The 11056-nt window shown below is 42.2% G+C and overlaps 1 protein-coding gene across 4 annotated transcripts in view; it reads right to left on the bottom strand.

Annotated features, from left to right (window-relative positions):
- Nucleotides 1-4602: 4602 nt before the first annotated feature.
- vwc2l (von Willebrand factor C domain containing 2 like) overlaps nt 4603-11056 on the bottom strand; it is a 30766-nt gene continuing 24312 nt past the window's right edge. For all 4 annotated transcript variants that reach the window (XM_037790806.1, XM_037790808.1, XM_037790809.1 and 1 more), the window contains one exon: nt 4603-7089. In XM_037790806.1, the coding sequence (XP_037646734.1) occupies nt 6938-7089 (152 nt within the window). In that variant the 3' untranslated portion in view covers nt 4603-6937. The remainder of the gene's footprint in view (nt 7090-11056) is intronic.

Genomic DNA, 11056 nt, shown 5'->3' with positions numbered 1-11056 from the left:
AAGGGAAGCCAGAGTGCTTGATGTGTTCACAGCACCTTTCAATGATCAAGGAATATAATATTCGGCTCCACTATCAGTCTTATTATGGTGAAAAAATGCAATTCAGAAACTTGCAAGGACAACTGAGAACAGAGAAGATCAGCGAGATGTCTTCGTCTGTTTTGTAAATGGATTGTTCATTAATTGTGAATGTTTTCAGGAGGTACTTTTACTTCTTTACACTAACAGAAAGGGAAACATTTGGAGGTTATTATGGAATGGTTTTACTGGTCCGGCCCACTTGAGATCAAATTGGGCTGTATGTGGACCATGAACTAAAATGAGTTTGACACCTCTGATCTGAATATTCAGCCATGACATTGAAAATCTTTTAGATAACACTACGCTTTCTGTACTCCAACACAACAAACTCTGCCCAGCTGGCACTCGCAGCGTTTCCACCATGGATGTATTCCACTATTCCACCGTTGTCTTCCGGCAACACTTCACCTCTCCAGATTTCAGAACGAGACTTCTCCTTGAGCGAGACTTTTTCCATAATTTCAGACACTTATAATAACAATCAAGCAGCCGCTGTCTACAGAGCTGTGGCTCAATACTGGACCAATTTCAGAAATCGTTGTCCCTATTAATCAGCTGGACACAAAAACATGGGAAAATAGGATCCAGGTTGAAAAAAGTAACCCTTTAACTGACTCCTTTAAACGTGAAGGAGCAGCAACTTTACTGAGCTCCATCCAGATATCCAGGCTCCTCACTCGATTTCTAAAGGTGAGCCCAGCTACACTGTGAAGGAAACTCATTTCAGTCTCTTGTATCCTTGATCTGATTCTTTCGGTCATTACCCAAAGCTGTTGGCCACAGGTGAAGGTCTGTAAGTGAAGGTCTGAAAGTGGTACTGGTTAACTGCCCTCTCTTTACCCACGACGATTGCCTGCATCACTGCCGGCCCTTCACCAACCCCGACTCTCGAATGACACTTTATCTGTCGCACATAATCTCTAGTTCATTTGACATTTTGTGTGTGTCACATTCAATTCAATTCCTTGTCTGCTGCAACATCGAATGTGTGGTTTTAGAGTGGAATTGCATTCCATAATCTGCATGCGTTTACCAGGAAGAGCTAATTATCTAATTATCTAATTATCTAATTGAGAATGGCTGTCTGACACAAATAGAGAGAGTGGGTTCCCTAAAAAAAAAAAAAAGATCGATGGAGATCCAATATAAAGTATAGAATAGGAAAAACAAAGCAATTAATTGTTCCGTCAAAGCGCTGGCACTTGCGGTGTCCACCTTTTGTGTACACAAGTTGTGTGTGTGTGTGTGCGTTCCCTACCAGCTACGAAGCTATGTGTGCTTTAAGAGGTCTTCTACTGGCCATCTCCCAATATGCCATTTTCAAAGGGATTAGTCAGGGATGCACCTAATTGCTATTGATTGCTATGTGCTGCATAAAATTGCTTCCCTTTTCTTGTCCTCGGCGGGAGGTGGGAGAAGGCAATTAGTAGTGCGGACGAGATAGAAGCCCAGACTGACTTGTAATGAAACAGAATGGAGGACTGAACCGGTGAGTAATGCCCTTGAACACACTGAGCATTACAAAACCATTTTGCACCGGTATCTTCGTATTTTTCTCTCTCACACAACCCCGCAGCCTACTGTGTATTTACTCTGAAATGTTCTGCTTAAAATTACCTGGAGTTTGACCGTGTTCCGGGTCAGCTGTAACGTTTTTATATTGTTTATTGTTTGTAGTTTCTTGTATGGTTTAAGGACATAGAAAAAGGGTTAAATTCAAGGAAATTTGCCCAGCAGCATCCTCTAGGGTTCAGTTGAATTTCAGCTCATATGCACCCACCATACAGTACAGTCAGGCGCTAAGAAATACTGTTCTATTCGCAGTGATGAATTCATTTTTCATTAGTTAATGTTGTGTTTTCATGTCTACCTTAAGTGATCTTGTATCCGGAGGCATCCGCATAATTCCGAGTGAACAAAAAGGTAGAACATAAAAAAAGAAATCCACACTGACTTTTGCCGAATAACACTTCTTTTTCAAGTCTATTTAACAAAATAGTTTTTTGTCTCGATGAATAATACACATTTTCTCATTTCTTATGTCTTTTTTTTTTTTTTTATACTCCACCTCAGATTTCAGAATACACATTATACGTTTTGAAGATATTTACATATGAACAACATGAGGAACACCAAGGGTTGTTTAGCTTTTAAAAATTTGGACCTTTTTATTTCTTGTACAGCGCAGGGTGAACCTGTGCGAGCATGTGGTCATATACAATCAAAGATGCTCTTTAATTTTAAACATAAATTTGTTATAGAAATGATACTATCCCACCTTTTGAGTCCCTCATGAACAGACCCTTGGTGCCCCGGAAACTAATACAGTTGATTGTATAATAACAGTGTTTCTCTCTTCGTATTCCACATAGTACTCTGTGTTGGTTTTCAGGCACACTTTATGTAACAGTTTTTTTGCTGAAAAAAAAAAATAAAGGACGAAAAAAAAAGAACATATTTTCCAGCTACAGTAAGTCGGTGTCTCATGGAAAGAGCAAATGGCATACCTTTACAAAATGCCCATGTACAAGCCTGCGGTTTGAATGAGCGGAGGACAGATGGGGGTAATTTGAATAGACATTTACAGACAGACATAAAGACTCAAGTTTCTTGGCAAAAAATGAACAAAGACGGCGTGTGCTGCTGGCCTGTCCTTGAAACTGCGGCTTCACGCATTTGCAAGGAGAAATGTAATTTCCCCTGGTTCGCACAGGCTCTCTCTGAAATGCCTTTTTTTTTTATTGTGTTTTTAAATGCAGCCTATTCTTTCCGACGACACACAAAGGAATCTACTGTATGTTAATCCATGTGGATCCTAACTCATCTGGTTTAGTTGTCAGTGAGAGATATAAAAGTAATTTTCATGACAACTGCTTAAGGAGTCAACCTACTTACAGTGTGCGCCAGTACTGTCTTGCTGTATGCCTGCATCTCCTTTGCTGGGGTGGAAATAAAAATCTTCCACAGTTGTCTTTGACTGTACTACCTGCTCTGAATACATGATTTGCTTATTTGATTTCATCTCTCTCTCTCTTTTTTTCTGCTTCCCGCTGGCAGCCAACTCAGCTCTTGCATATGGAGATGATTTTGGCCTGGATGGTGTGACTTTGTGTTGACGACCACTTCACCCAATCTACTCTGATCTTCACATCTAGTTGATGATTGCAAATTAAGGAGATGAGCAGCCATGGCAACCCGGTGTAGTTTAACAAATGTAATGCAGCTCAGAAGCGTGGAAGGAAACTAAATCATGTGTTGCAGTGTCACATTTTCATTTTAGATCAAGTTGCCTGGATACTTCTGTCTGCCATCACCTTCTATATTTACTTCTATCTCCAAACAGTGTAATTCTAGAGCTATCTGTGAAATCAACGCTGCATTTTTTAGCTGTGATTGAACTGTCTCTGTCCTTGCCCTGGTACTAATGGCTAATTCACCGTGTTAGCTCTTATAGGAATGTCGAAGGGTAAAAGAATGACTAGTTTTGGGTATTACATAACGTTAAACCATTGCACCGAGCAGTGCGAACAAAGTAGAACTTAAAGGGGAACTACGCCCATTTTGAAAACTCATACATGTTATTCCTTTGGTCTAAGACAATCCAAAAAATATTAGTAAACATGAACAACTCCCTCCCAAATCCAAAAACTAGAGGGCTAAAATTCAAAATTGTGATGTCATAGGGTATAAAGTGTGGAGCTGCTCCATAGACAATAAATTGGGAGAGATGTTCTAGGGTGCTTTCACAATAGGGAACCGGGCCCGGATCCGAGTACACTTGACCCCAAAGTCCAGTTTGTTCGATTAGTGTGAACGCTCCGTACCGTAGTCGGGCACGGTTCGTCGATCCGTACTGGAGTCCTCTTGAAAAGGTGGTCTGGAGTATGATTCATGTGTACTCGGGTACGGTTTGCATCAGGTGTGAAAGCCAAGTGGACCGCTATTTAACGTGAGTGACGTTAGCAGTCAGCGAGTAGTTTTGAAAGAGCAGGCTTTTTTTCAACGCCGCCGGTCTCCTCCAAAATCTGTATATCCGTGCAGCATGCGGCGATCTCATCCTCTGAACTGCACAGCCAATAGGTGATAAAGCAGGAAGGCAAGCAAGAGGGTCCTCCGAAGAAGCCGCTCAGCTGCTCAGCGGACAGAGACAGACAGAGAGAGAGAGAGACGCAGCGGGATAAACGGAGTGCACAGCCGGCATATTTTCACATCAAACTCGGTGAAATAAGATGTTTATTTTACCAAACCAGAGTTGGTGATTGTTGACGAACGTTTTTGTTGAGTTTTATTTTGCTTCCGTAAAGTTTGAATGAAGTTTTACGATGCTCCGCCACTAGAACAGATAATTTCAACATAAAGAAATACGTGTGGATGATGACACAAGTGCACTCGGCTACGGAATAACTTTACTAATGTGAAAGCTGAGCGGCGGGGGAGTGGAGACGAGGAGGCAATCATACTCGTGCACCGTACAGATCAATCGTTCTTTAATATGGAAACACCCTGAAGCTCATTTGGGTCCATAAAATCAGTCTACTATTCATCGTCTGAGCAGCTCCAGACTTTATACCCTATGACATCACAACTTTGAGACTTCCATCTCTGGTTTCTGGCTTTGAGAGAGAGAGTAGCTCATTTTCACAAATATTGGATGAACTTTCCAAAGCCATGGAAATAACATATTGGAATTCTTAATTTGGCTGGCGAACCCCTTTAATCAGTCTGGGCTGTTCATACTGTGTGAAGCCGAAGGCCGTGCTTTGTGAATCTGATCTGGAACCGTAGCAATAAGGCATCGGTGGTGGCAGCAATGCCTCTGAGCCCCTGGCAACACTCACTTCAGATCTTTGCTACCCAGTAAAGTAATTCCAATATATTTTTTGGATACATGTACAGGCTGAATAATTATTTGGCATCTGAAGTAATTAAGATGAATGAAGCTCTTTTATTAATCCTAAAATGTTCGGGAGCACCGAGGCTGTGATTGATAAACCGTAAATGTCAGTTTATGGTTTTCACGAGACTGCGGACCTCAAGCCAGATGGATGAGGACTGTCTCTTCACATTGAGAGACACTAAATCACTGTAGCTTAATGATGAAAATGACCCGAGCTCCATTGTCGCACCTACGATTGAACTCCGCCCACACTGTGATTCCTCAATCAACCGCAGCTTTTCGAGAATATGCAGCCGGCTATGAGATTTCTTCCAAAAATTAGTTTTAGTGCCTTTTTAAGGTAATATACCTCTTTCGTCATTGGTCTTTAGCCTATGTTCATTTCTGTCTCATTACAGAGTGCTGGGAGCTGCTATTAAGCAGCCCATCCATCACCACCGAGGAATAGGGTCTAAAAGGTTAACGGGAACGGATTTTCTGGAAATGGAAAAAATTCTAGTGATGAATGGCGTGAGCTTACTGGAATTCACCTTTGAATTAATGACTGGTATTTATCATCTCAAAATATCGCACCAACCCAGGGCCCAACCCTGGGTTGGTGCTTTTTTCTCTCAAACTGGACCACTCTGATCTGAGAAAATATCAAGGCAATACATTATTGTATATCCCCCGCCACATTAGAACTAACATATCAGCGAGGGGAGGAGCTGAAGATCTATTACACAATCTATTCTAGCAGTGGGATAATGTAACAGCTTTGTGTCTTAACAAGCCTTATAAGTGCTTCACTGGGTGCAGATCAACACACTGTGGATGAATGGCGTGCTTGTGTAGGCTCACACGGACAATGCGCAACGTGAAACACGCTGCTTTAAAAGCATTTAGACATATGCAGATTCCCTCCTTTTGTGTGCTGGATCTCGTGGAGTGCGCCCAGTATGCAGGCTGCTGCGGCGGCGCCAAGCACCCAGCTGGATGATTTATCACAGAATACTTCTTGATTAAGGGAAATTAAAGCAGGCTGCTCGTGGCTCGCTAATTGCTTTGATAACAAGTTCAAGCAGTTAGTTAGCGGGAATATTTTTGGAGGATATGGACCTCTGAGAGAAAACAATAACGACAAATTAAGCCGGAAGAGGCTGCCCAAAGTTGTTTTGATGCAGTGTTGCAGAATTTGCTCTTCTCATGGTTGCTTGCTACCACATTTTCCCGCTTTTCCCTAACTCTACAAACTTCCCCCTGCCTGTGCTGCTACTATACAGAAACATGACTTCAAATCCATGGTTATGTTGATCAATAATCTGCGTTTTGGGGGTTTTATAGCAGTTTATAAAATTGACAGTAGCATCATCTAAGTGTTAGAGGTGAGTTCCTGCCATAGCGATAAAAAGTCTCAAAGTCTTATGAAGACACAAACATGTTATGTGTGTGATGTGCATCTTGTAAACAAAGCTCTTAGAGTGAAGTCGTGAAACTCAAAGCAGTGCTTTCTTCAATCCTCGCATGACAAAAAATAAAAAAAAGCGCCGTTAAAGTGTGCTTACGGTTTGTTTTTCCTGCTGTTGGAACATTACAACACCTGCGTGATTGTGACAGACAAGTACAACAAGCAGATGGCATACGTACGGAAATCAACATGAGCAATCCAACATTGCCGATGGTTAGGAAAGAGTTCAAGGAGCTTAGAAACTTTTGTGTGTGTGAGAGAGCAGCAAGTCAAGAACTTCTGAAAATAGATAGGACGATTAAAACTGGAGGGTGGAAACAGCCTTGAGACAAGTTCTGTCTTCTTCTCAGCGGCTAAATTAGTGTTTGTGTGAAAGCTTGTGAGAGCATCTCGGCTGATGCTGCGCTGTCTCAGGTTGCTTAGGAATTGTGCTCCTGCCCTGTCAATCATACAAAATGGTGCAGTAGGCAGGGCCTTGCCTGAGCTTTTCCACCATCCCCGGTGGAGTCTCTCTATGACAACGTCTGGCCGTTGAGGCACTCCCGCCGCAAGCACTGCGCCGGCTTCCACCAGTCTCCGTTGTGGCAGCGGCAGATGGTGCAGTCGTCCACCTTCACTTCAATTCCGGCTGGGATGATCGTTGTTCCAGCAAAGCAATTTGGACCTGCCGCATGGGAAGGGAGGAAGGGAGGGAGGGAAGGGGAGAGGGGGGAGAGAGAGACAGGAAAGAAGGAATGAGAACGACAAGAAATGGATGTGGCTCTCCTGAGGGCTTCTCTTTTTCGGAGGGGTGGTGGAGTGATGCGGAGAGCTGCAGGGAGTTAGGGGAGTCAGAGCAGACGTACAGATCTTTTCACGGGCATGCACCGATGGGCTTGTTTTTGCAACACTAAAGCGCTTTTGTTAGTTTCCCCTTCTCCCTCGACATGGAGCGCTTTGCATCCTAATGCGCTGCGAGCAGAGAAGCCTGCCAGGCGCTGGCTTGGCAGTACAGAGAGGCTGGAGTACAGAGAGACAGAGACAGAGGAAGAGAGGGAGAAAGCTGCTTTGAGAGGCAGCAGGGAGGACGGTGTTAATCACTTCAGTCTGTATGAAAAGGCCACAGAACTCCTTAGCAATTCCTTACATGGTTTTCTCTCCGCGCACACTCTGTTGCTGACTTCCAAAACAATAAGGAACTCAGATTAATCTTGACATCTGATTTATCCCTAAAACACTGTAGGATTTACTTGTGCGGATACCTTTTTGTTGATCTTTAATTCTAAAAACGTGTTTGATTGTGTAGCGCCGGAACACCTCATACCCGTGTAGTTTGAAACACGTTCTCATCCCGACTCATCATATACCGCTGCTTTGTTACGCCCATTGGCATCACTTTATTTTTGTTATTCTCATCGCTTTAGGATTAGTCAACAAAACCACTATAGTTAGGTTTAGGAAAGAAATACATAGTTAAGCTTAAAACTGTGTTTGTACAGTGAAAATGGGAACGTTGTGAACACGAACAGCTGTCTCCTGGATGAAAGCTTTGTGTTGTTGGAACCAGTCAGGGTCATGTCTAAAAGGGAGCCTGCAAACTGTGAAATCTGATCTGAGATCTGCAAAAACTTGGAAAAATTTCTGTGAGACTCGTTGCCTGACAACGTATCCCAACCTTAACTATTCAAGGTCAATACCTAACCTTAACAATCTTGCAATAGTTTCCCCAGTTTGCTGGCTCCCTTCTAGCCACTACCCTCATCCAGCTCCCCTCCCACCCGCCCGGTATGTCTCTTTCGCTCTTTAAACTAAGTCACCACACTCCCGGCACACTTTCTCTGTGTTTACTGTTGCCACGAATTTATGCGGGTTTACATTATAGTTAATACCGTTTCATACCAGTGCTAAAGGGTGCCTTGTGTGGCGGTACCGAACGCCGACGGCCCTGACAAAGCCTCGGTATTTAACGCCCTGAAAATGAGAACTGTCATTTGATAATCTCAGTAGATAGAGACAGATTAAAGCCTGGGTACATTTCAGGATCTGTACTCAAGGAAGCCCAAAATGCTACTATCTTTGTGGGAATGCAGTGCATTCATTATTGGTAAATACCACATTAAATTATTATATCTAATTTGTTTTCTCCCTGCCTCGGGGCGATCTGAGGCGGTGCATCTCTTCCTCTACTTCTTGACACCGCAGAGCGAGGAGGTGCCAGGAATTCTTCCCATTTTAATCATTTAGATGAAGCAATCAGCAGCTCAATTGGTGTGACGGTGACTTTGGATTGCTCTCTCGCATTCAGCTCCGTAAAACCTGCGAGATTCGAGACTCTACGAGTAGTCGTAAAAAACTCATATGTGTCGTAACTCTTGAAGACACAGTAGCTTTCACAGCTTATTTTCATGAACGTCTTAGTGTCCCAGTGAATTTGATGTAGTAGGAGAAATGTAAATGTGAAACTGTGTGGTTAGTTGACCTGAAGAGTTCCACCGGGTACATTTGGGGACACGGGCCAGCTGCATGCAAATCTGCACAATTACTCAACTTGGGCACAGCACAGGCATTTTTCATGGAGGAAATTTTGACATGTCACAGTAGGAAAGGCACAGGTGTAATTATTAAAATGAACGACGGCTTTATTCCATTTAGCTGCTTTGATTTCAGGGTCCTGCTATTGTGAATGCTGGCTCACTGTCACACTGTCACGGCTTACTGGGACAGAGCCATTGTCAGTGTTATTAGTAACACCTGTGCTTTTCCTACCAGTCAAAATATCTTCTGTGAAAAGGGCCTATGAGAATTTTTTATGATAATGTTTAACACACAATTGAGGTTGGGTAAAGATCACGGTTCTTTGTTAAATATTGAAAGTCACACCTACTCAAAGCACGAGGCAGGTCACACTGACTTTTTCAATATTTAAGCGAGACTTTTACTTAACCTTAACCAAATGTATTAATACCCTAAAGACGGTGGTGGGAAATTCATTCACATCCTTTGAATAAGTAAAGTAAGTCCTGCGTTCAAAAGAATATAAGCAAAATCTAAAGTATCAAAAGTAAAAGTGCTCATTGTGCAGTAAAATGTTCCCTGTCAGCGTTTTACTATTATATATTATGATGTTTTTGGATTAATATTACTACTGCATTAACATGTTGCATTTTACTGCTGCAATCATTTAAGGTTCTGCTAAATTTAACAACTTTATATACTGTTGGGTAGTTAAACATCAATGCATCATATTCTTTAAGATCCTATAGCATCACTGTCCTGTGAGAACTACGTATCTCAGAAAAACAGCCCTGTTTTCAGCTTTGTGACGATACATTTTCCAGATAATCTAAAGTCTATTTAGCTTAAAGGGGACATATCATGGAAAAACTCACTTTTTCAGTGTGTGTGCACATACATTTGGGTATCTGGAGTGCCTACCAACCCACAAACTGTGAAATAAGACAACCCAGTCTGCTTTTTTTGTGGGCTGCTTAGATAAAAAACTAAAAACGTGATTCAACAAGTTGTTCAGATTTGGCTCCCCTTCCTATGTCACATGCACGCTCATTAGAATATATCGCCCTCAGCTTGAGAACTACCTTTACCAAGGTGCACTATATTTTTCCGAGCAGACTGGGCTTTTTTTTGGGAGAAGGGGCTTAAAGAGACAGGAGCTAAAACAGAACGTTTTAGACAGAGGGTGAATACAGGTATATTCAGACGGAGTGTATGAGAACAACAATGTGTTTTTTGAACATTAAAGCATGTACACATGTTCTAGTAGAAACACGAAATACAAGTATGGACCTGGAAATGAGCATGATATGTCCCCTTTAAGAAGTAGGAGAATTTTGTCAACCCATACAGGAACACTTAATCCTTCATTTCGTCAGAAAAATTAAAATTCAGAATCACCGAATTTTGAGATTCACGGTTTTCACTGTTGAGAAAGGGTATGAAAAATCTGAAAAGTAAAGCTGTCAGACAAATGTGGCGCAGTAAAAAAGTACAATATTTGCCTCTGAAATGTAGTGAAATAGAATTTGCATAAAATGGAAATACTCAAGTAAAGTATCTCAAATTTGCACTTAACTACAGTACTTGAGTAAATGTACTTAGTTACATTCCACTGCTGCCTAAAGATAGGCAAATAGGGTTGGCCAGTAGCTCCCTTTATTTCACAAGCTTTTGCTTCAGATGTCTAAGAGATCTTGTTCAATGTCCTGCAGTGTTTATGAGTGAAAATAAGGCGTAGGAGGTCATGAACGTCTATGAGACACTGACAAAAGGAGGTGTTGGTTAACCTTGTACCCCCCATCCTTTGCCTCAGCATAAATGAGCCCAATAGAAATAGAAATCATTCTATTTCTATGGATGAGTCATGCTCTATTCGGACCTGATAAAAGCCCTTTGATCTGGGCTTAGAGGAGACATTGAGAACGCTTGCCAAGTCTTAACTCTCATTGATCTGCCTCTGGACAGCTGGCACAGGTTACAGGACAAACTCAGTAGAGGTTGATGAGGGAAGAGGGTGACTGGTTCTGGCTGCCAAGTGTGATTGTTTATAGCCAGATAGACTTGGAGCCACAAGGACACAGTTTCAGCTACCTGTCACCGTCCGAAGGACACATTGTCACCCCGTCCGAGCTTGTGAT

Source organism: Sebastes umbrosus, chromosome 13 (assembly GCF_015220745.1).
Source record: "Sebastes umbrosus isolate fSebUmb1 chromosome 13, fSebUmb1.pri, whole genome shotgun sequence".
NCBI classification, from domain to species: Eukaryota; Metazoa; Chordata; class Actinopteri; order Perciformes; family Sebastidae; genus Sebastes; species Sebastes umbrosus.
This window is presented reverse-complemented; position numbering and strand designations above follow the sequence as displayed.